Raw genomic sequence first — 26165 nt, forward strand, 5'->3', positions numbered from 1 at the left:
GTGTGGCCGGCGACTGACGATATACATTACCTATCCACGCTCCAGGGCTGCTCCTGTGGTCCGCTTCTCCCTGGGTCCCATGTGCTGCAGCTTCAGAGCGGCCTGTCAGCTCAGTCAGCCAATCACAGGCTGGGACTGCCGCCGCCTGTAATAGGCCACTCTGAAGCTAGGGGACCTGGGGAGAAGCAGACCGCAGGAGCAGCCCTGGAGCGTGGATAGGTAAAGTATACAGTAAGCAAGGGCTTCAAGGACATCGGTAACTATGTCCTTGCAGCCCTTGTTAAACGATTATCGGGCTGTGTAATAGGCCCAGTAAACGAGCGCTGATCATTTACAGTTGTTATCAGGCCTTCATCAGCCCAGGACGCTTGAAAAACATTACTTCATTCTGGAAGACCATGGGCCACATACATATGATTTGAAAGGCACCCCACCCCCACCATCCTTTACATTACTACAAAAAAAACATTAAGGCAAACAAATCCTCATAGGATGTACTTGTGCTTTGGAGGTTCAAAAGGGAACCCCCAAATCTTCACATAGGTAACATTAAGCATATGTTCACATCGGACAGATACACTGCAGATTTATGGGTGAAAAATACACCACAATGGACAGTACCACCAAAACGGGGTACCACAAGTTCAAAGGAGAAGTCAATATCTGTATTTTTTTCATTATACATGCAATCTGCACGATTTGGTGCCAATTTACCTGTGGAAACATGGCCGTTTTTCTGCTGCAGGTAATCCACACCATGTGAACGTACCCTTATAGTTAACTCTCTCAGGTACCACCAATAATTGTGGCTTACAATGAAAAGCCTGCTGACAATACAAGGAGACTGGAAGAGAAAGTAATATTTAGTAGCAAAAGTTATCACTGATCACAGTCCATTTTTTGGCATTGACGGGTGTGAACTACCCATAATGCTTAGCAAGTCTTGCTGTAATCTCTGCAATGTTTTAAATGTGCATTCGGTTTAAGAGCAACCTCCTTGGCTGATGCAAAACAAAAAAACAGATGGGAGACATCTCAGTAGAGGGGATTCTTCAGCTGGTGTAAGACGCTGCGTACAATATCACGAAGGGTCTGTAGAGCGAAAGGAAAGAGATAACAGTAGTCCATTATATCATTCTAATTCAGTTAAATTACAATAAAATCACCTAAAAAAAAATGTAGGTAAGGGCCATGTTAGGGAGCTCATCCTACTCAACAGAAGAAGCTTTCTGTTCTTGGGTTAGAAACCCCAAAATAAGCAGGAAATCCCAGCTCCTGTACAGTAAGAAGAAGCAGTGGGCTATGCACTACTGCTTAAAGGGGTATTCCCCCCCAACAGTTAAAAAAATGTAATGCTCCCAAACCTAGCTGGCCTTACTCACCAAGTCCCCCTGAGTATTTTGAGCCGTCTCCCATCTTTCTAGCTGCTGCCGTTCCTGAGTTACAAGTTTTTCTAAAAGCTATATCCAAGATAGGAAACTACATTTCCCATCATGCAATGCTTCTGCCTGATGATGGTGAAGTAGCAGAGCTGAAACAATGAAGGAGATGATGACAGTGTAGCAGAGCTGAGATGTCGGTGTAGCAAAGCTGAGTTGGGGATGACAGTGTAGCAGAGCTGTGTTGGAGGTGACTGTGTAGCAGAGCTGAGATGGCGGTGACGGTGTAGCAGAGCTGAGTTAAGGGGGGAAAAGGTGTAGCAGAGCTGAGTTGGGGGGAAAAGGTGTAGCAGAGCTGAGTTGGGGGGAAAAGGTGTAGCAGAGCTGAGTTGGAGGGGAAAGGTGTAGCAGAGCTAAGTTGGTGGAGACGCGGGCGATTGTGAGGGGCGGAGCTAGTCGCGGGTGATCGTGGGGGGCGGAGCTTGGTGTGGGCGATCGCGGGGGGGGGCTGTGGGTGACTGGGTGGCTGCTGTTAGAGAGGGAGACAGTGACATCTGCGCTGATCACTGTCTCCCTCTCTAACAGCAGCCACCCCATCAGTGTTCTCAGTCACTTCACTGTGCTGGGACTGAGGACACGTGATGCCGTCTCGGAGGGTGCGGGCCAGGAGCAGGGAGCGTGTCGGAGTGGACTGAGGTCTGATGATTCTCTGCAATCCGTGGGGGTGAATGCAGCTGGATAACAGCAAAACTGTGCAGAATCCGTTATACCTTTACATTGGAAAGATGGAAAGCTATGGGTGGGCAGCGTATTAATGCAAAAATAATTTTGGGGGGAATACCCCTTTAACCCTTTGAGGACCAGGCCCAAAATGACCCAGTGGACCGCGCAAATTTTGATCTTAGTGTTTCCGTTTTTCCCTCCTCCCCTTCTAAGAGCTCTAGCACTCTCAGTTTTTTATCTACAAGGCCATGTAATGGCTTATTTGTTACAGGAATAGTTGTACTGTGTAATGGCGTCTTTCATTTTACCATAACATGTATGACGGAATCCCAAATATATTATTTATGAAGATATAAATAGGTGAAATCGCAAAAAAGAATGCAATATGGTAACGTTTGGGGGGTTCCTGTGTCTATGTAATGCACTATATGGTAACCGCGACATGACACTATTATTCTATAGGTCAGTCCGAACACAACCATATGCAGGTTACACAGATTCTCTAATGTCATATATTTTTTTTAAATGAAATCCTTTTTTTTGGCAATTAATTATAAATAAAATGGGCCTATTGTGACGCTTATAACGGTTTTATTTTTTCACCTACGGGGCTGTATGGGGTGTCATTTTTTCCGCCATGATCTCTAGTTTTTATTAATACCATATGTGTGAAGATCGGACGTTTTGATCACTTTTTATAATTTTTTTTTTATATATAATGTAACATAAAATCGGTAATCCGCGCACTTTTTTCCCTCTTTTCGTGTACGCCGTTTACCGTTCGCAATGACCCTTGTTATATTTTCATAGATCGGACAATTACGCACGCTACGGTATATTATATGTTTATTTGTTTATTTATTTTTATATGTTTTATTTATATAATGGGAAAGGGGGGTGATTTCAACTTTTATTGGGGGAGGGGTTTTGGGGTAGTGTGTTAGTGTTTATAACTTTTTTTTTTTTTTACACATTTGAAGTCCCTTTGGGGGACTTGTACATAGATTAGTTTGATTTTTACACTGATGAATGCTATGCCATAGGCATGTGCAGGCTCAGTGTAGCAGATCGCCGAACGGAGGCAGGTGAGAGACCTCCGGCGGACCTTTTAACCGATCGTTAACCGGTCCGGCGGACCTTTTAACCGGGGGTTAAAAGGGGGGTCCCGATCGGTAAGTGACAGGGGACTCCCCCTGTCACTTACACTTAAACGCCGCGGTCGCGCCGCGATCGCGGCGTTTAAGGAGTTAATGACACGCGGCAGCGCGATCGCTGCAGCGTGTCATTGCCGCTGAGGTCCCGGCTGCTGATTGCAGCCGGCCCCCACCTGCTATGAAGCGCGCTCCGCTCCGGAGCACGCTTCATTGCGGGAGAAACACCCAGGGCGTACAGTTACGCCCTAGGTCGTCTGGGGACAGACTTCCATGGCGTAACTATACGCCCTGGGTCGTCTAGGGGTTAAGGTACAGGCTCAGGAGGTAAGTGGTGATGCCATTGCATCACCACTTATCCATATACACTCCGTGGACTGGGCACTCTGTAATAATACCAGTCCATGTTATGCACAGCTCACTGCTTCTCATATACATATGTCTTATAAGTGGCAAGTAGGCTCTATCATAATGGATCTGTCATATTTATAAATGGTCCTTTTCCTACGTTCCCCTATCATCCAGCTGTGCTGCTGTTTGCATTGTGGTAGATTTAGTGTAGATAACTATTACCTAGCCCATTTATTGGTATGAATTAGGTTTAATAACAGAGACCTGATCACATACCTGGGGCTTACAGTGTTCCTCTATCCAGCTGAAGACACACGCTGACAACTCCTGAAAACTGTTCACAGAGATGGAGGCATTGAAGGTCTGAAACAAAGAGTCCATGACCCCCTGAAAGATGCTGAACTTCACCTGATCGGGGACCTGGTCCGTCCCTTCATGGGGATTATTCTGATGAGCTTTAACTATCTGCTCGTAATTTCTGCAAGTAAAAATACATTTATGTAAAACTCCCTTGTTATGGTGGCGTAATAATTTCCATCAGAATAAAAAACTTACGATTTCATAATTTTCAAGGCCATGACCTCTTTTCGCAGGGTAGAAACCTCCTCCTCTTGCTTCTTCTTCTCCTTATGTAGGAACTGAATGTAGTCTATAGCTGGGGGGGTAAATCCACAAATCAGTCCAATCCACATTGGCTTTTACATACACTTTGCATTTCACCATATGGCGTACTCCTGCCATATCCCCTGCCCACCTGATGGATGGGGATGTGGGGCATGGCCTCCTCCCACACCTCATGCTCACAGGTGTAAATCAGGAGATACAGCAGGCACAGGTCAGGCCAGATTCACCAAGAGGCCTGCGCCTCTAAGTGTACCCGGAGGGGCAATCAGGACCTAATTTAAAAGTACATACTCATACGCCAGTGATTAAAAATAACATCAGACATGTGAAAAGTTATTGATTACGGTGGGTCTCACTGCTGGGATGTGCTGTGATCTATAACCAGGAAGCCGGGAAGCCAGCACCATCATCCACTCCCCGTCGGTTCACTTATTCACATAAAGTAGCTTCATGATCAGAATAAGCCAATCAGGAGATGTTACTGCCAGGTAGCGGGTTCGGAGAGCATTGCCAAACCTGAAAAGTTCGCTTAACACTACTGCTGAGAACCGCTGTGATCAGAAGATATAGCCAGAAAGAGAGAGTGTGGTAGCCGCTACTCAGCAGTAGAGTCTCCTGATAGACTTACCGTACATTGTCAGAATAAGCCAACCAGGCTACATTTTCCCACTGACTAAGGGCCCTATTACACAGAGCGATAATCGGCCGAATCGGGTTGATCCGGCCGATTATCGCTCTGTGTAATAGAGACAACAATCAGCTGATCGTTGTCTTAGGTTTGGACCTAAAATCATCAGGCACGGACCACGCATCGCTACGTGTAATAGTGTTGCGCGTCCGACTGCTGACAATTCCTCAATTCCCCGCTCCCGGTCTTCTCTCCTGTGCTCTTTACAGTCCCGGCGGCTGCATCGTCTGAGCGGCCAATCACAGGCCGGGAAGCTGCAGAGCACAGGAGAGAAGACTGGAGGCGGGGTGAGGTAAGGTGTCAGGTGTTTGGGCAAGGGCTGCATGGACATCCCTAACAATGTCCATGCAGCCCTTCCTGCCCGATTTTCAGGCCGTTTAATGGGTCCAGTAAACGAGAGCCGATTTAGCAGATTGGCGCTCTTTTACTAAAATGACCGGACCGTAGTCGGCCTATGTAATAGTACCCTTAGTGGCCATGTTTTATAACAATGGCGCAGAGTGCATCATACACCATAATCGTGGTCTCGGCTGGACAAAATTGATTCATTCTTTCTACACCGGAAGACTTGTTTCCCTATACTTGTACCTGGATGTATTATTAGGTAATTGGATGAACACAAAATGACATTAAAGCTATGAATAGTCGGGCTAAGACGCCCGTAATTGCATTTTCTCCATGTCAGCTGACCGCTTCCCCTTTCTATCCCGTCATTTACAGAAGACTAGAGAAGGGAAGCTGGTTACATCACAGAGGGCTGTAAAGCTTCTTACTGTAACTATTACACAAGACTGGGCCGTATAATGGGAATAAATCAGGGGGAGGATAAAACACTCACTTTTCTGCAGAACGACGGCCTTGCTGAGCTTCTGGGATCCTATAGAGCAATCCTGCTGCTGGCATGTAGGCACAATGCTCTGTAAGTCATCGTACCCCTTCTACATTGGACAAAAATTGGGAAATAAATTCAACCAGAATAGTGTTTCCTTATGTATATAGATACAAGTCACATGTGGGGCCCCAATAACCCAACAAATGCCAAAAGTGTACAGTATACATGAGTATTCCTATAACAGGGAGGACACATCACCCATAGTAATATTCCCTATGGAATAATTCTTGGAGCAATTCCACTGGTAAAGAGGTAGTTCAGCAAAAAAAAAGAACTGGTGCCAGAGATTTGTAATTTACTTCTATTAAAAAAATTTCAGTCTAGTACTTATGAGCTGCTGTATGTCCTGCAGGAAGTGGTGGATTCTTTCCAGTCTGGAAAGCAGGAGAGGTTTTCTATGGGGATCTGGACAGTTCCTGATATGGACAGAGGTGGCAGCAGAGAGCACTGTGTCAGACTAGAAAGAATACACCACTTCCTGCAGGACATACAGCAGCTGATGAGTACAGGAAGACAGGAGATGTTTAAATAGAAGTAAAAAAAAAATCAGCGGAGTAATCCTTTAATGTTACACCAACCCCCAACTATGGAAAACAACTTTATCCGTCTATAAGGGAAAAAAAATGGGTACGTCAAATATGGAAGAATTAAATTGCCGCTCCTGCCACTCATCACCGCTATTGTCCGTACTCTGAACGGAAGCGGAAGAGAATAACAAGGCAAGGGGAAAACGCTTGTGTGCACAACACTAAAGTCTGCTCCAGCTGACTGCACAGTAACATGTTGTGTCCGTGAGTTACTTATTATCCAAGAATAGTGAGTCAGTGTGTAATGGGGCAAAAAATTACTATATCAGTGTTTATTAACCCAGTCATTGCTGAGGGAGGGATAATACCGCACAGTATGGCTCAGCTTATAACCTGACCCAGAGCAACTTCATAGGAGAAAGGAACCAGCCGATAGCTCCTATGTCCATCCAGCATAGCAACATCCATCCTGTACTGGGCGAGGTGTATGTATGTGTACCTAATAGAGATGAGCCAACCGGCTTCGGGTTAGAGTCGATCCGAACCTGATCGTTCGGTATTTGATTAGCGGTGGCTGCTGAAATTGGATAAAGCTCTAAGGTTCTCTGGAAAACATGGATACAGCCAATGACCATATCCATGTTTTCCACATAGCCTTAGGGCTTTATCCAACTTCAGCAGCCACCGCTAATCACATGCCGAAAGTTCGGGTTCGGATCGACTCCAGCATGCTCCAGTTTCGCCCATCTCTAGTACCTAACGTTCAGCTACAGAGCATATCCATTGAGGTCATGGATGGTCACAACTATAACATACTGGTGTACTGGCTTACCTTAATGGCGTCCCTCCGCTTCTGCTCGGCCTGTGTGTGGGCCCGCCGGCGCCGGTCCTTGTAGGCGTCTTTGATGCTCTCCTGCCGGTAATCGCTGTCTTCGTCATCTGAGGTTGGGGAACAAGTATTGTGGATCATGCAGCAGGCTAGGAGGGGGTGAGGGGACACACACATGGACGGCATTGTCACCCTATTTTTTTATTTCATTCAAGATATAAGGACCACTGTGCAAAAACATATTTCATGACGGTAAGTCTTAAAGGGGAACGCCGACGAACAATTTTTTTTCTTTCAAATCAACCTGGTACTGAAAGTTAGACAGATTTGTAAATAACTTCTATTAAAAAATCTCAAGGCTTCCAATACTTATCAACTGCTGTATGTCCTGCAGGAAGTGGTGTATTCTTTCCGGTCTGACACAGTGCTCTCTGCTGCCACCTCTGTCCATGTCAGGAATTGTCCAGAGCAGGAGAGGTTTTCTGGTTCAAAGTTTTTATTAGGTTTTTTTAAGAACAAACTACAAAAGAGAAAGTCTATAAGCACTTACTTTAGCGCCAACAGTATAGTTAACATGTTTAGTTTTCTATGGGAAGTTGCTACTAATCTGGACAGTTCCTGACATGGACAGAGGTGGCAGCAGAGAGCACTGTGTCAGCCTGGAAAGAATAGATCCCTTCCTGCAGGACATACAGCAGCTGATAAGTACTGAAAGACTTGAGATTTTTTAATAGAAGCCATTTGCAAACTGATAGACTGATCTCAAATCTATATAATGTCAACTCTATCATGTAAATTTCAAATCTATATAACTTTCTCAAACCAGTTGATTTTTTTTCCAACAGAGTACCCCTTTAATAGGACATACGTTCCCCAAAATGCTAATTTAAAGGGAAATTCGTTACAAAAAATTGACACCATTGATGATTATTAACATTTAACCCCATAAAGGAAGCTGTGTGACCACCTGTAGGCCATGGTGGTATCTAGAGGATCGGGGTGGTCCCAGCAGCTACAATGGTACCAAGTAACAATACAAGTACAACCATCTCTAATACGGAGAACAGGATCCAATGCATTTACAGCCTCCAAGAATAAATCAGTAGAAATAAAGGAGAGGGTAGGATTGAGAAGAGAGCATGAGGCTATGAACAGACCTGTGTTGGGTACAGAGGATGCGCTGGTGGAGCCGATGCTGTTCGCTCGGGACACTATGCTTCCTTTCCGTTCCATGATATGACCTATAATGAGGAAACAATCAGCCTCTGCCCAAGTGTTTATCCCCCATCTGATCACTCCTAACAGCGGTGATACTGCCCGATGGCTGCTGGGTGACCTATGGGAGGCCACCGACGCTTTTCAGCAGGGATTATTTTATGACCCTATAAATAAAATGCCTCAATAAAACAAGTCGTTAAAAAGGGGCATATGGCCTCTCCCACCTGTGTGAGCTAATACTTGCCTGGAAATCGGGAACCTCCATTTAGTTCCTCTGTTATTCTCACTAGTATGTACACATAAATAGCCAGCTGGGTGTTACCTACTGGGGGCGTGTCCCTACAGAGTCTGGCAGTCTAGATCAGTGCTCGTTTACTGGGCCTATTACGCGGCCCGATAATCGTTTAGCAAGGGCTGCATGGACATTGTTAGCGATGTCCGTGCAGCCCTTGCCCAAACAGTAAAAGTGTCACTGTCGTTTACTTTTTTTTGTTGCAGAAATCATAAGTACAGGCTATTTTAAGAAACTTTGTAATTGGGTTTATTGGGTTTGAAGCGCTCTCCCAGCCCCCCCCCCCCCCCCCCCCCCCCCCCGTCTTTATGGTTTTCTATGGAGAGGGGAGGGGTTGAGGGAGATGAGGCACCAAAAAGAGTTAATTTACAGCTACATTACCAGGCTATTTCCTCTGAAGTCAGCACTGACCTCTCTATACCAGCTTTCACACAGCTCCCACTGTGTAATACTTTGTTCTCTGCTGGCGACTAATCTCCCTCCTCCCCCCTCCCCTCTCCATAGATTACACAGGGCTCGACTGATGCAAAACAGTCGAGATTTCCTGATAATGAGCAGTGGATGAGAGAGAGGAGGGGGAGGGGCTGGGGAAAGTCTTTTTGAATGCAGATAATGGCATATTTGCCTAATAAACCCAATTACAAAGTTTCTTAAAATCGCCTCTTTTTGCAAAAAAACAAAACAAAAACGACAGCGACACTTTAATACATTACCTGTACATATTCCCGGTCTTGCCATGCGCTCTGTATGCATCCCGGCACTGCAGCTTTATAGCGGCCTGTTTGATCTAACAGCCAATCACTGGCCGCAGCAGTCCTGGTCAGTGATTGGCTGAGCAGCCTGTCACCTCAAAGAGGCTGCTCTGTAGCTGCAGTGCCGGGACGCATACAGAGCGCAGGAGAGGACCGAGAGTGTGTACAGGTAATGTATTAAATGTCTGGGCAAACGTCAGCTGCACACTGCTATTACACGTACAATGCGCGGTCAGGGCAAAGGGCAAAGACACTCTAGGCCACGCCAATTTGGCACAGGGCTGCAAGTTTAAAAGTTGTTTTTTAGGACAATAACTGCATCACTTGCCGAACGCACCCCAGGACAGATCTTGGATTAAAAGCAGCTATCTGATGGTACGAGGGGTTTAACCAATGCAAAGTGACAACTCTCTAAATAGTCTTCATTAAAGATTTCCTACCATTTAGCTGCTACTCGAAGAAAGGTACGTCTGTCTGAGTCTGAGGACTTTCTGCTTTCTCAATGTTGGAGATAGCAGCAGGGAGGAGTTACACACCAGCTAAGATATAAGACAAGGGGGGAGAGAAACCCAGGAGGACAGTTCACACAGGTTGGATGAAGGAAAGGGGGAGAATCATATAGGCCAGGGGTAGGGAACCCTGGCTCTCCAGCTGTTGCAAAACTACAACTCCCATCATGCCTGGACAGCTAAAGCTTTGGCTGTCCAGGCATGTAGGGAGTCACAGTTTTACAACAACTGGGGGGCAAAGGTTCTCTACCCCTGATACAGGCTGTGTACAAGTACAGAGAGAAAATAGAGGTCATACAGAAAACTGTAGAGGCTGTAGAAGCAAAAGTAATATAGGCCTACTGACTAGTGTTGAGTGGACTTGCCAAACTGTTAAGGTCCCACAACATTCTTCCAACCCAACACTTGGCATTTGACTTCTGGCAATTGGAGAAGTTGGGCTTCAAGGGCTGCCAGGAAAACATGGATATGGCCCATGGCCGCATCCAACTTCTTCAGATGCCAGAAGTCAAACGCTGAGCGTTCAGTTTCGAAGAACGTTGTGGAACCCCAACAGTTTGACAGGTCTGTTCAACGCTACTAAACAGCATGTTGCCTGTATTATTCAATGTTCCAATACTCGGCCATACACTTACATGGCACGCTGAGAGGCTGAAACTGGCACTAATAACCATTTTATTGGAAGACTAGAAAGAAAACATGGATGACGCCTTACCTGTTTCCACAACATTCTCATTGAATGATGAGTCAGACTGACAGGTCGCAAGAAAAAAAGAGGATAAGACAATGGAATTAGCACAGAAACGGCTTCAATCTCTTTAAAGGGGTTATCCAGGATTAGAATAAATAAGGCCACTTCCTTGCAAAAAAAACAGTGCCACCTCTGTTCTCAGGTTGTGTGTGGTATTACAATTCAGCTTCATTTACTTTAATGGAAATGAGCTGCAAAACCCCCACACCCAACCTGAGGACAGGAAAGGTGCTGTTTCTAGAAGAAAGTGACCATGTTTTTCTAAGCCTGGAGAAGGCCTTTAACTTTACATCATTCAACAGTTATAAGGTTAGAGTGTGGGGGATCGCTTGTTCGTCTGGGCAGCCATAGTAGACAGCAGCGGCCTGCTGCCGCCGCTCCTAATCCACGGATCGACGGCAGCAGATCGCTGCTATCACAGTGGTTTGTCTTATGTTGAAAGACAAACGACTGCAACAATCGGCCGACATTGTTCATGCAGGCTGATCGCTGTCTTCTATTACACAAGACGATTATCGGCCGTATTTGGTTTCGTTTTTGGTTTTCGTATCGTTTGGTGTAATAGGGCCTTAAAGGGGTAGTGCGGTGCTACACATTTATTCACTAAATAACACACGTTACAAAGTTATACAACTTTGTACTGTGTGTTATTTAAGTGAATGGCCCCCTTCCCTGTGTTCCCCCCCACCCCGGAAGTGTGGTGCATTATCCTTTGGTAGATCGCGTCATCTTGAGGAGCCTGGCCGGATCGCACCAGCGCATCATCAGCTGCGATTGGCGACCCAAGATGGCGGCTGGGGTCGACAGTAATTCGATCAGTATAATGCACCATACTTCCGAGGTGGGGGGAGCACGGGGAAGGGGGCCATTCACTTAAATTACACACATTACAAAGTTGTATAACTTTGTAATGTGTGTTAATTAGTGAATAAATGTGTAGCACCGCACTACCCCTTTAAGGCGGTGTAAGGAGGAGTTATGAATCCCTTGTGCCCCCCCCTATACTGAGGGCAGAAAGGCTAAAGAGGTGGGGGGGGGGGGGGGGGGTAAGGGGGAGTTATAAATCCCTTACGCCGCCCATATAAATTTCTGGAAGTACTAAAAAGGGGGAGTTACGAGTCTTTTATGCCCCCTATATACAATGCTGGTAGTACTAAGGGCACATAGGCTAATGAAGTAGGCAGTGTGGGCCTGGGGTATCTGTGGCCCACCAGAGGAAATGATCCTGGGGGCCCACCAATGAAGAACCAATGAGAAACAACACATCAGTCAGTGTAAGTGCAGGTTCTAAAGCTGGGGGCCCATCGGACGACCCTCTGGTGGGCCAGTCCGACACTGGAGGTAGGGGTAAGGGGGAGATATGACTCCTTTATGCCCCCCAAATATACAATGCTGAACAATAAAGAAAGAAAAATTCTAAAAAAAAAATAATCACCAACTGACATATAATAACCGACTAACACATAAGAACCGACTGAACTATAAACAAAGAAATTCAAAATAATCACCAAAGGTAACCAATCAAACCCTTCACCTTCCTTATTGTTCCATGGCAGTCACATGACCAGACGTATAGTTTATTCCTTGTTATTATGGCACCGACATATACCGCAGCCCTGTATACTAACTATATAAAGGTAATATATCCAGTAGATCTTCCCAAAAACAGTAAGAGTCAATGGTAGTCAGTTAGTGGCTATCCCAGCTAGTGCAAAACTACAACTCCCAGCATGCCCTGACAGCCTTCGGCTGTCAGGGCATGCTGGGAGTTGTAGTTTTGCACCACTTACACATCCTGTAAACAATACCTTATATCCTGCAGTGTTCTGCTCCATTATAGTCTATGGGAATGGATAGAGCTGACACATATACTGGACAGGGGGCGCCCCGGTGTGGCCTGTGCTCCGTCCTCGTCCTGCCGCTACTCCCCTATGGCCTGGCACCTCTAACCATCCCCGGTGTGTCCTTACTTTGCTCCAGGAGTCTTCGGGTGATGCAGCCCCGGCGGCTTCCGACATCCTGGCCCGGCACAGACTACATAACAAGGCCTCAGCGGCCGCGTGCTCAGGGGCGACACCTGGTGGGCGAAGAGTGTGTGGCAGCCGAGGGAAGCGCAGGGCTGAGCCAGCAGCTCTCCCTCTCCAAAAGTTTTTTTTGTTTGTTCTTTTTCCTACTCAAAAACCGTAGATAGCAAATACTTTTTAGAAAAACTGGAAAACAATAATAAATCATAATAAATGCTAGTAATATAGGTCTATAAACCTTGAAGTATAACCCTAAAGTAGATAGGGCTGTGTTCACACCTGTTGTGTAAATACATTTTTTTTGCGTTCTTTTATAGAACATTTGACATCAGGACCCCTTATAATGTCACTTTGCTATAAAAAAAAAAAAAAAAAAAAGTGTGTACTCCGTCACTGACAGGTAGCCATATTCATCCCACTAAAAAGAGGGCGCAGACGTATATTATATATCATTTCAATGGCCCCAACTTCTTTTTTTTCTCACATGGCATTAAAGGGTTAATATAGATTTGTCATTTAATTCTATTTAGTAATCACCGGTCTTCCTGTAGTTATCAGCTGCTGTATGCCCTGCAGGAAGTGGTGTATTCTTTCCAATCTAACACTGTGCTCATTGCTGCCCAGGAACTGTCCAGAGCAGTAGAAAATCCCCATAGAAAACCTCTCCCGCTCTGGACAGTTCCTGATATGGACAGAGGTGGCAGCAGAGAGCACTGTGTCAGACTTAAAAGAATACACCCCCTTCTGCAGGACATACAGCAGATAATAAGTACTGGATTTTTTTTTTAAATTAGAAGTAAATTACAAATCTAAATAACTTCCTGACATCAGTTTATTTGTAAGAAAAAAAAGCTGGGGTCCCCCCTATTTTTCAGCAGGATCTCTTTTACATGGGCATATGTTTTTTACCATAGTACCCCAGGAATAATAGATGCCACTTAGGTATACATCTGACACATGTTTGGGACGTCCCTGGCATACACATTGGCTGAGACAGAGTGAATTCAGCATATATGTGATGGCATCAGCAAGGGACAGAGCAGTGTGACCTGTGACCTGTAAGATGACAATAAGGCTACATTCACATTACGGGTTTGTCCACATGTTGCCAATGGGCCGATAGACTTCAAAAAGCTTATTGTGACTTCTGAACGTAATAAGTAAGGAACCAATCTTTTAGGCTATGTCTGGAACATGGCCGCCATTTTTAAAGGGGTTATCCAGCGCTACAAAAACATGGCCACTTTTCCCCCTCTCTTGTCTCCAGATTGGGTGGGGTTTGGGACTCAGTTCCATTGAAGTAAATGGAGCTTAACTGCAAACCACACCTGAACTATCCAATATGGTGGTTTGCAACATGGCGACTATGTTCCGGACATAAATGCCAAAACAATACTCATAGATTAAAGAGAGACCCCTTAAGTAAATGGGTGTCCAAACTGCGGCCCCCCAGCTGTTGCAAAACCACAGTTCCCATCATGCCCGTACAGCTAAAGCTTTGGGTTTGGCTGTCCAGGCATGATGGGAGATGTAGTATTGCAACAGCTGGAGGGCCGCAGCTTGGAGACTTATGGCTCTAGTGGGTGGCTCAGATAAATTACTTCATTTAGCATTAGAAAGTATTAAAAAAAAATTTGTAGCATTACAAAGCAGCTACAAAGTTGCAGATAGGGACTTGTTTACATCAGCTGTCTCGGAAGGGAGGGGGGAGGAGGGGAAGAGAGAAAAGCTCACACACAGATTTTTCTGTCTTCAGCAGAAAGCAGCATCTGAGAACTGGGGGAAGGAGACTGAATAGATAATAAGTATGGAAAGTGTTAGCCTCACCATGGGCAGCAACATATCAACTCATATCATAACAAAAGTTCTGTTTGAGTAGAATACCCCTTTAAGGTCTTTTTAATTTTTATTTTGTATGCATTGGATCAAAAAAAAAAAATTGCAAAAATGTTCAAATCTTTTATATCAGATAAATTGTGTAGGTCTATATCCCACCACTAGGGGTCAGAGTGTCACTGACTGCAAAACTAGCAATAGGACATATTCAATGACCGTTGCCTTGAAAATGTTCCACACAGCCTCATGTGACATATACTTATTGCAGGATAAGATTCAGGATAACAAAATATGTTGCAAACCTCAGTCATGTGGGTGGTTAAAAGTAGATCACTACAGAATTACTTAAAGAAGCACTCTCAATTTTTTATTTATTGCCTGGGAGTAAGTTGGCACACATACTCACCTGAGCTGATGCTGTCCCCCCTGGCGTCATGTTGTTTACCAATTCAGAGGCCGTTGCAGTATGGCTGTGGGATCATGTGACTGCACCTATGGCCGCCCTTTATGCTCAGTACGGTTTAAAGTGTCCCTATCGTTATAACTTTCATAATCAAGAGTAGATGTGATATAAAGCAAGTTTGCAATTTACATTCACTATTTTTTGCTGTTGTTATCCTGCTGTAAAACAAAGCTGTACTTACCAGAAATCCAGGTCCAGTCTCCTGAAGGCAGATTTTCTGACCGGTTGGGAGAAAAAAAAAGACTAATCACAGGAATTCCGGCCAGTACAGAGAGTCACGGCTCAATGTGTCCATCAGTCACATGACCGCCTTCTCTCTGTGAGCGCTCGGATGGCCTGGGATACACAGGACTTCCTGTTTTCTGACACTTTGAGAAAAAAAAAAGTCAAAAAACAGGAAGTGCCGTGTTTTCCATGATAACTGAAAAAAAAACTTTTGGTTTAGATTTTAAAAGTTATAACGACAGGTACACTTTAAATTGGGTGATGGGACAAGTTGGGACAAGGTCTGATATACCCGTCTCATGGACTGTGCACACAATGGGCTCTGGCCACATGCACGGTGGAAGCCATGATCACGTGTACTGGATAGAATAAAACGGGTCTTATACAATCCGCAATGGTAGATAGCATACATGTATTCCGGCCGTGTAAAAGCAGTCTTCATTCCTCCTCCTCCTCTTTTAACCATAGAGCAGATGACCAAGAAGATGACCAAGAAGTAGCCACATATTAATTAATACCCTGTACTGATCCAAGGAGTTCAATTCTGTAGGGTCCAGACATGGGGGTCCAGCACCCATCACCCTGATGTTATGATCCAGCCACATTACACCCGTCAGAAAAATGTGTAGTTTATCCCTGGTCTAGTGCCAGTGCCCTCCCACCCCCACATCGGCTACACCCCGCCACCTCCCTAGTCATGCCAGTAATAAGCACAGTACAAGCACAGGAATGATTAGAGATGAGGGTAACTGGAGCATGCTGAGTCCCATCGGGCAGCATTTGAATTCTGGTGGCTGCAAAACATGGTCTATTGTATCCATGTTTTCTTGCGCTCATCTCTAATTTAAATCCAACTTCTAAGGTTCCCATTACACAGGCCAATGGGGGCCCGATAATAAATGTAAACGAGCGCTGATCTGCTAGATCGACGCTCGTTTACTGGGCCTATTCCACGGCCCGATAATCGTTTAACAAGGGCCGCAGGGACATCGTTACCGAGGTCCTTGCAGCCCTTGCTTAAACTCTATACATTGCCTATCCATGCTGCTGGGATACCCTTGCGCTCTAGCTTCAGAGCGGCCTGTCTCAGCTGACAGGCCGCTCAGCCAATCACTGGCCGCGGCGGTCCTGGCCAGTGATTGGCTGAGCAGCCTGTCAGCTGAGACAGGCCACTCTGAAGCTGGAGCATGTGGGCCCAGGGAGAAGCAGAGCACAAGAGGAGCCCTGCCACATGGATAGGTAATGTATACACTTTGAAAATCATCAGCCGCACTCCGCTACTACACATATCGATGCGTGGTCGGCGCCCGACAATTATAGGTCCAAACCGATATCAATGATCAGACAATGATGTTTGTCATCGGCTGATCGTTGTGTTTATTACATGGAGCGATAATCGTCCAGATAGGGCCGATTCGGCCGATTATCGATCTGTGTAATAGGGCTTTAACTCAGATCTCTTCAACATGGTAAGAACTGCAGGAAAAGGAAGGAACAGCCAACACCCAAACCCCTCTTATTGTCACACTTTAAGTTTTGTGGAAAAAGTTCCAGGATAACCTCTAATTTTTTCATGTAAATCTCTGCTCATTTTGAACTAAATAGTCAAGTGGGTGGTGCTATTCAGTGATTGACAGCGCTGTAGATATGCAGACTTGTACACAGATAGAGTCATGTCAAAAGTTTTGATCAGTCGGGATCTGGGTTTGCTGACCCTCACCACTTGTTAGATAGAGCTAGGTGAAGGCTTGACTAAGCGCTTTACGTGGCTTTTAACTTGGCTCACTTTAAGGGGAACTCCAGCAATTTTATTTTATTTTTTTTCTAATCAACTGGATCAGAAAATGTAGATTTGTGGTTTACATCTATTTAAAAATCTCAAGTCTTCCAGTACCTATCAGCTGCTGTATGTCCTGCAGGAAGTGGTGTATTCTCTACAGTCTGACACAGTGCTCTCTGCAGCCACCTCTGTCCATGTCAGGAACTGTCCAGAGCAGCAGCAAATCCCCATAGAAAACCTCTCCTGCTCTGGACAGTTCCTGACATGGACAGAGGTGGCAGCAGAGAGCACTGTGTCAGAATGGAAAGAATACACAATTTCCTGCAGGACATACAGCAACTGATAAGTACTATAGGAAGTAATAATGATTGGGTTATGTTTCTGTAAGGGACTGCAGCTTGGATAAGCATGGGACGGGGAGCAATGCCAATTTTCCCCGACCAATTGTTTTTAGTGGAAAAGAACAATTTGTTTTTTTGAAGTGAAAGAAATCCTGTTTGCCTTGAGCAGTACAAACTATATTTGGCAACGGGTTTAAGAACCCCCTGGAAATAGCATGTGAGCGTTGTGTAAGCTGCAATAGATAGGAGAGACAGAGATATGGGAAGCATTACGGTTGATACAGCAGTTTCTTTCACATGTGTACCGCTACAAATCCGAAGCAGAAAGAAATTACTTCTATTTAAAAATCTCAAGTCTTCCAGTACTTATCAGCTGCTGTATGTCCTGCAGGAAGTGGTATATTCTTTCCAGTCTGACACAGTGCTCTCTGCTGCCACCTCTGTCCATGTCAGGAACTGTCCAGTGCAGAAGCAAATCCTCATAGAAAACCTCTCCTGCTCTGGACAGTTCCTGACATGGAACATGAACATGGTGTCTTCCTCCAGACCTGCTGCCATCATATCACAGAGAGTGAAACCTCTTTGAGAAGACCACCTAAAATTGTTTTGTAAAGTGCCAGAGCGGTGTCTGTGGATATATGTGTGAGTGAACTTTTTTTTGGGCCATTACCACATCATGTTATGGTGGGACATCTATATTTATAGTTGTCAACAGTCTCATAAACCAACTGGAACCAACCAACTGGTAAAAAAGGCATGGCACAGGGGGGTAGAGTTTGCGTTTTCCTTGGAATTTTGTGGGTGCCCCTGCCAGGGCTTACAGGCAATCTGTCGGCTGCAATTCACAGCCAGAAGGCATTGTGATGATGTCATGATGCGTTCCGCCCCAGTCACTGACTGGCTGAGCGGCCAGTCCATCAGCCAGGTCGTGGCGTGTCAGTGCCAGAGATCCTGGAGCCCGGTGGGGGTTGCTCCCCTGCCTCTGCCAGCTGCTTTATTTTATAAATAACTGGATTTCTCTTTTAAAAGAGAAGTCCCACCAAATTCAAAAAAGTTAGGAAGCCGGGGTTGTGGGAAAATAAACAACGTAAACGTACCTATCCTCGTGCCCCGAATCACCACTCCCTGGTTCTAGTTGACAGCCGCCGGTGACCTGCAGCTCTTCCAGCTGCAACGTCATTTACCCAGCTGAGTGACTGCCCAATCAACCAATCGGTGACTGGGGCGTTGTGCCGCCCTAATCACTGACTGGCTAAGCAAGCAGTCACTCAGCCGGGCCGTGATGGTACAGCTGGAAGAGCTAGGTACATGACGTGTCTGGTTTCCAGCCGAAAATTACACTTAGCGTCTGTCATTATCTTCTTTAATTTCCTCTATAAACTCTCCCACTTTAAAGGAGAAGTCTGGCGAAAATTTTTATTAAAGTGTTGTATTGTCCCCCAAAAGTTATACAAATTACATGGATAACATGGTGATGTCACTTCCTGGATAACATGGTTATGTCACTTCCTGGATAACATGGTTATGTCACTTCCTGGATAACATGGTGATTTCACTTCCTGGATAACATGGTGATGTCATTTCCTGGATAAAATGGTGATGTCACGACCCGACTCCCAGAGCTGTGCGGGCTGTGGCTGCTGGAGAGGATGATGGCAGAGGGGTGCTCAGTGTCCCTCCACTGCCCTGTGTCCCTCAGTGTCCCCTTACCATCATCCTCCCCAGCAGCCACAGCCCGCACAACTCTGGGAGTCAGGTCGTGACATCACCATTTTATCCAGGAAGTGACATCACCATGTTATCCAGGAAGTGACATCACCATGTTATCCAGGAAGTGACATCACCATGTTATCCAGGAAGTGAAGCCTTGATGCAGTAGTAAGTGCAGGAAAAAAGCACTTTATAAGCATTTCCCATAATAAGTGTATATTGGAAATTGGTATAACTTTTGGGAGGCAATACAATACTTTAAAAAAAATTTTTGCCGGACTTCTCCTTTACCAAAGAAGAGTAGGAGATCTAAATCCCATATATACCCCAATATATAGCTGCTAATATCATTAAAGGGGTTATCCAGTGTTACAGACACATGGCCACTTTCTTCCAGAGACAGCACCACTCTTGTCTCTAGTTTGGGTGCAGGTTTTGTAACTTAGTTCCATTGAAGTGAATGAAACTTATCTGCAAACCGCACCTGAACTGGAAACAAGAGCGGTGCTGTCTCGGTAAGAAAGTGGCCATGTTTTTGTAGCACTGGATAACCCCTTTAATAAAAGTTACTTATGGCAGCTAAATGTAGATGTATATCTGATCCCGACAACCCACATCACATAGCACTCTCCCATCTCCCATTCATCCCCAGCCATTTCTCACCGCCACTTATAGACAAGCTCAGACAGCCCTTCCCTTTATTACAATATTCCCTGGCAATGAGGAAACCCAGCAGCGAATCTGGACAAGTGTCAAGACTCCTGCTACCTCCTGACCAAACCAGAGCAGCTTAACGTTAAGACGCGGTTATCCACCTTAATCTGGGTATTTCTGGATCTGTGCAGTGAAACTGCTAGAAAATGTGTGTGAGAAAGCGAGCGGCTCACTGACCAGCTGCCACGCTGTCGCTACCAAGGCTATTATTTGTACAAGGGCTGTATACATAAAGACCTGAAGAAGCCATTCAGTGCAGGCCAAGAAGGGCAGAGCGATAAGGAGAGATTACTTCTCTTTACATTGGAAAACCCTCAATTGACTCTGCAGTTAACCCCCACTCCTCCATGTCATACTCAGAGGGGTCCAAGGAAATGAGACATAAAAATGTTTGATGGGGTCAATCACCCTAAGAGTAATAGTACCCTATCTGGCCGATTATCGTTCCGTGTAATAAACACAATGATCAGGCAATGATTGTTGTTGCTGATCGTTGATATAGGATTGGACCTATAATTGTCGGCCACCGACCGCACACCAGTATGTGTAATAGCGGTGCACTGCCGGCGGCGGACAATTAGCAAAGTAAATACATTACATATCCATGAACTTATCCTTCTGCGCTCTGCTTCTCCCCGGGTCCCACGCGCTGCAGCTTCAGAGCGGCCTGTCTTAGCTGACAGGCCGCTCAGCCAATCACAGGCCGGGACCGCCGCGGACTGTGATTGGTTGGGCGGCCTATCAGTTAGGACAGGCTGCTCTGAAGCTGCAGCGCGCGGGACCCGGGGAGAAGTGGACCACAAGAGGGGCCCTGGACCATGGATAGGTAATGTATGCCAGTTTAGCAAGGGGTGCAAGGGCATCGTTAACGATGTCCCTGCAGCCCTTGTTAAACTATTATCAGGCCGTGTAATAGGCTCACTAAACGAGCACCGATCTAGCCAAACGGCGCTCTTTTACAGTTAATATCGGGCCCCCATTGGCCCGTCTTATACTACCCTAAGACATATAGCTTAGTAATATATAACTTACTAATAGTATTATTTTTGATTGACATACCCTAACAGGAAGTCGAAATGCAACAACTGCACAATGTGGTATTGTCTCCAGCCCCCTGGTTGTTCCCTGCCTCTTATCTCTGAGCTTCAGCCCCACCCCCAAGTGATGTCATCACCTTGGAGCAGCCCCATAAGCCTCCCTCATTTCCCCTATGATAGACACATATTTATGTATTATACATCTATATTGTGCTGACAGTGCCACAAGCAGAGGAGCACACAGTGAATACAGCAGCACTTGCAGACTTTCTATGTGTAGTCTGCTGTGTAGAGCAATGCCAGCAAAAATCTTTTTCTTTCAAATCAACTGGTGTCAGAAAGTTATATAGATTTGTAATATACTTCTATATGCTGTATGCCCTGCAGGAAATGATGTTTCATTTTCTTTAAGAAATAGTTTTTTGCTGGACAACCCCTTTAAAGAAGTACTCCGGAATTTTTTTTATTTATCCCCCCATTGCACGTTGGCGCATATACTCACCAGCGATGATCGCACGCATTCACGTCACCACTCTTCTTTCTCCATGTTGATTAAAGGCCGGAAGTCACGCTCTCCAATGAATTCTCTATGGGAGAGCATGACTTCCGGCCTTCAATCGAAATATACACAGAAATGAGGTCAGAAGAGCGGTGACGTGAACATGCGCGGGATTTTAACAGCACCGCAGGACCGTAACAAAGCCACATTGCGGGACTCCGATCATCAATGGTGACTATACGCGCGAGAGCAGTAGCAAATTCCCATAGAAAACCTCTCCTGCTCTGGACAGTTCCTAACATGGACAGAGGTGGCAGCAGAGAGCACTGAAAAAAATACACTACTTCCTGCAGGACACACAGCAGCTAATAAGTACTGGAAGACTAGAGCTTTAGAAGTAGATTACAAATCTATATAACTTTCTGGAACCAGTTGATTTGAAAGAAAAAGTTTTTTTGGCCAGAGTCCCCCTTTAAGGCCCTTTTACATGGAAAGGAGCCCAGGAGCGTCAAAGTCTCTGACCTTATCAAAGTAAACTCTTAATTTAAATCCCTGCTGACAAATGGTTAAGAGGTAAAGTAACCTTGGTCGTCAGAAGCTTGTTTGATTTTCCATATTACGCAGGTTGGTGAGGCTGCACGGTGATATGGAAATGACTGAGATCCGAGGACAGTAGAAAGGCTGTAAATGTTAGGCTTATGTAAAAAGTTATAAAGATATCTCCATCTAGTTGTAGGTTATAAGTAGAGATGAGAGCAACTCCAGCATGATCAGCATTGGATTACCGGTGGCTGAAGAAGTTGGATGCAGCCCTAGGGAGTCCCGGTAACCATGGATACAGCCTAAGGCCTATGACTGTATTCATGTTTTCCAGGACTCCCTAGGGCTGCATCCATCTTCTTCAGCCACCGGTAATCATATGCAAAATGATCAGACTCAAGCATGCTCCAGTTGCACAATATCCTTCTGGATACTGGGGTTGGATGAAATAACTAGAGCCCCCCTATTTATACAAAGTCAAGGTGGACACTTCCTAAAACATCCGCTATCACCAGTAACACCTACTAAGTTTCACAGAGCTACCATGGATATTAATGGAAATTAAAATCTGGGCCCTAGACGCATGGAAGAGTCCAGTTTCACCAATTTCCCCACTTCCTGTCAGGTGTATGTCAGGGCCGGCTCCAGGATTTTGCAGACGCTCGGGCAGTAGAGCCTCAGCGGGCCCCTCATCCATCCACTATGCACCCATGATCCACACACTATGCACAATCGCTCGAGACACCACTAACATACACAAACACACATTACTGACACAGACACTAACTGACTGACACACTCAGACACCGACACACAGCACTTACAGCTCATTCTTCTCCCTCTTTCTCACTGTTAGGCTGCTCTCCTCATTCGGGTCCTATTCCACGGGCCGATGGGGGCCCGATCAATAATGTAAACGAGCGCTGATCTGCTAGTTTACTGGGCCTATTCCACAGCCCAATAATCGTTTAGCGAGGCCTGCAGGGACATCGTTACCGAAGTCCTTGCAGCCCTTGTTTAAACACTATACATTACCTAACCATGTTGCAGGGCTTCTCTTGCGCTCCTCTTCTTCCCGGTTCCGCGTGCAGCGGCAGCTTCGGTGCAGCCTGCCAGAGCTGATAGACCGCTCAGCCAATCACTGGCCGCAGGGGTCCTGGCCAGTGATTGGCTGAGCGGTCTGTCAGCTAACAGGCCGCACCGAAGCTGCTGCTGCGCGCTGGACCGGGAGGAAGAAGGAGCACAGGACAAGCCCTGCAACATGCTAAGGTAATGTATGGTGCTTATGGAATCGGTCGCCTGCAGCGCATGGCTATTCCATGCAGCGATGCGCGGGTGGCGACCAATGATTTTAGGTTTGAACCTAAATGAACGATCAGGCGATGACACGATCATCGGCTGATCGTTCTCTCTATATCACAGAGCGATAATCAGCTGAATCGGGGCGATTATCGCTCTGTGGAATAGGCCCCTTAAGTTGAGAACCTTGAGGGTCATGTGATCAGGTCCTTCATCCTTTCCCCTCTCTGTGCAGGTCCTGCTTCATCTCCTGTGTCTTCTGATGTTCAGCGCTCACCCTGTACTACAGAGAGAAGGCTGTGCGCCCCGGCCTGGGTAAGCCCTGTGTTGACACCGGCCCTGCAAAAAGGGGTTATCCAGGATCAGGAAAAGCACAGCTATTTTTTTGCAAAAACTGCGCCACCCCTGTCCTTAGGTTATGTGTCGTATTACAATTCACCTGCATCCAATGGCAAAACCCCACATCCAAACTGGGGACAAGAGTGATACTGTTACTAAAAGAAAGCAGCCATGTTTTTTAATCCTGGATAATCCCTTTAAACCTATGGTCAAGCATGTTGGCGGTCAACGGGGGTGCAATATCATGGCACTCATTGAGTCCCATAGCCATGCTCAAAAGTAATCCTAGAGGTATTTCAGCTGGATTATGGGCACAAAAATAAATGAAAAATGTGTCATCTGTAATTGGTTTTCTAGTAATTCTGTCTAACCGCTGTACTGAGATCATTTAGACAGTTTCTTAAATGTACAGTATGTATTAAAGGGGTACTACAGCAAAAATCTTTTTCTTTTAAATCAACTGGGTTCAGAAAGTTACCTAGATGTATAATTTACTTTTATTTAAAAATCTCAAGTCTTCCAGTACTTATCAGCTTCTGTATGTCCTGCAGGAAATGTCTTATTTCCAGTCTGACACAGTGCTCTCTGCTGCCACTTCTGTCCAGAGCAGGGGAGGTTTTCTATGTCCTCTGCATAGATCCAGTATGGAGCCAATAGTGATCTCCTTTCTATTAGGCCATATGGTGGCTTTGTATGGCCACTCACCATACATACCATCCTCTAGTGGGGGGAGTTCTTTCGGGAAGGGATGAGCACAGCTAATGGTCATTGTGAACAATTGCTTTTGATGTGATTTAATGGGCCTCAGGCATAGAAGGGGAAACCTCACTGAACCTATTGATCATAGAAGATTTCGATCTTTGGCTTCTTGTGATGTGGTGTTTACTTGCTTTACTTTGCATTGTTCTTGTGTTTTACTATTGTTGTCTCTAGAAGCTTAGCTGACCACCTGCCTGACGGTGAAACCTCTATAACCTGTTTATTTATGAGACAGCCGGGTAACCACAGGAACTAACTGGAAGAGAGGTTTCAGCTGAGTCATAGGGTTTGGCCTCTATAGTATATACTACTTTCAGGGAGGATAGATACCCTACAGGGTAACTACAACAATGACCTACTAAAACACTTGGCATCCACTACAATGGCACAACAAAAGAAAAATACACTGGTACCCACTGATTATCTAAAATCGTTAGCTTGTTCGGATTTGAACGATAATCGTCAGTAGTGGTCTTGGGCACCACGCATCCCACGCAATTGCGTGGGGCCCCCGACATCCAGGGGAGCCCCGCTCTGGTGCCCAAGACCGCTGCGGCTAACTATGTACGCTCGTAACGAGCGCACATAGTTACAGGCAGCAGCGGCACTGACAGGGCAGGAGCCATTGGCTCCCTCCCTGTCAGTCACTCTTGTGGCCGCAGGAAGTGTTTTCCCTGCGGTCACAAGAGGCCGCTCTGTGTCTCTGGTGCCGGCGCTCGAGGCGTCACTGGAGCGCCGGTGCCATGACAACGGGAGAGCGGCTTTATGTGACCGCAGGGGAAACACTTCCTGCGGCCACAAGAGGGAAGAGACGAGAAGAGAAGAGAAGAGGCCGGTCCCAGGTGAGTAAAAATGTTTTTTTGTTTTTTTTTGTGTTATATACTATATAGGAGGTAGAGCACACAGTGGGGGCCTATATAAAACGGGAGGAGCGCACAGGGGGGCTATATAAACGGGGGGAGCGCACAGGGGGGCTATATAAACGGGGGGAGCGCACAGGGGGGCTATATAAACGGGAGGAGCGCACAGGGGGGCTATATAAACGGGGGGAGCACACAGTGGGGGCCTATATAAAACGGGGGGAGCGCACAGGGGGGCTATATAAACGGGGGGAGCGCACAGGGGGGCTATATAAACGGGAGGAGCGCACAGGGGGGCTATATAAACGGGGGGAGCGCACAGGGGGGCTTCATAAACGGGGGGAGCACACAGTGGGGGTTTATATAAACGGGGGAGTGCACAGCAGGGCTATATAAACAGGGGAGCACACAGGGGGGCTCTATATAAGTGAGGGAGTGCACGGGGGCTATATAAACGGGGGGAGCGCACAGGGGGGCTATATACAAGTGGGGGAGCTCACAGGGGGCTATATACAAGTGGGGGAGCTCACAGGGGGCTATATACAAGTGGGGGAGCTCACAGGGGGGCTATATAAGGGGGGAGCACACAGGGGGGCTATATACAAGTGGGGGAGCTCACAGGGAGGCTATATACAAGTGGGGGAGCACACAGGGGTATATAAAACTGGGGGCAGCACACGGGGTATATACAACTGGGTGCAGCACGGAGGGTATATACAACTGGGGGGAGCACACGGGGTATATACGACTGGGAGCAGCACACAGGGGGTCTATATAGTATACTGGGGGAGCACACAGGGGGGGCTATGTATAACTGGGGGATCACACAGGTCTATATATAACTGCGGGAGCACACAGGGGGGTCTATATACCACTGGGGACAGCACACAAGAGGTATATACTACTGTTGGCAGCGCACAGGGGGTCTATATAACTAGGGGCAGCACACAGCGGTCTTAATTACATTGGGACTGCACAGAAGTGCCTATATGCCTCACTACTATACTGGGGCACAGAACATACCTAATTAAGTGGGAGCACAGGGACACCTTT

General features: G+C 46.2%; 1 protein-coding gene across 5 annotated transcripts; it reads right to left on the reverse strand.

Moving 5' to 3' along the window:
• Positions 1 to 850: 850 nt before the first annotated feature.
• Positions 851 to 12762, reverse strand: MLX (MAX dimerization protein MLX). Of its 5 annotated transcripts, XM_069953811.1 has the most exons (9): positions 12657 to 12686; positions 10651 to 10687; positions 9867 to 9965; positions 8322 to 8405; positions 7168 to 7274; positions 5755 to 5854; positions 4160 to 4259; positions 3881 to 4082; positions 851 to 1092 (listed from the first exon to the last, which is right to left on the reverse strand). In XM_069953811.1, the coding sequence occupies exons 4-9, from the start codon at positions 8395 to 8397 to the stop codon at positions 1036 to 1038; spliced, it is 642 nt and encodes a 213-aa protein (XP_069809912.1). In that variant the 5' UTR covers positions 8398 to 8405; positions 9867 to 9965; positions 10651 to 10687; positions 12657 to 12686; the 3' UTR covers positions 851 to 1035. The 5 variants fall into 5 exon arrangements, with proteins under 5 accessions (XP_069809912.1, XP_069809909.1, XP_069809910.1 ...); XM_069953808.1 differs by lacking the exon at positions 9867 to 9965 and having other exon boundaries at positions 12657 to 12762; XM_069953809.1 differs by lacking the exons at positions 9867 to 9965; positions 12657 to 12686 and adding an exon at positions 12495 to 12650.
• Positions 12763 to 26165: the final 13403 nt, after the last annotated feature.

The sequence above is a fragment of the Dendropsophus ebraccatus genome, chromosome 14 (genome assembly GCF_027789765.1).
Source record: "Dendropsophus ebraccatus isolate aDenEbr1 chromosome 14, aDenEbr1.pat, whole genome shotgun sequence".
Taxonomy (NCBI): domain Eukaryota; kingdom Metazoa; phylum Chordata; class Amphibia; order Anura; family Hylidae; genus Dendropsophus; species Dendropsophus ebraccatus.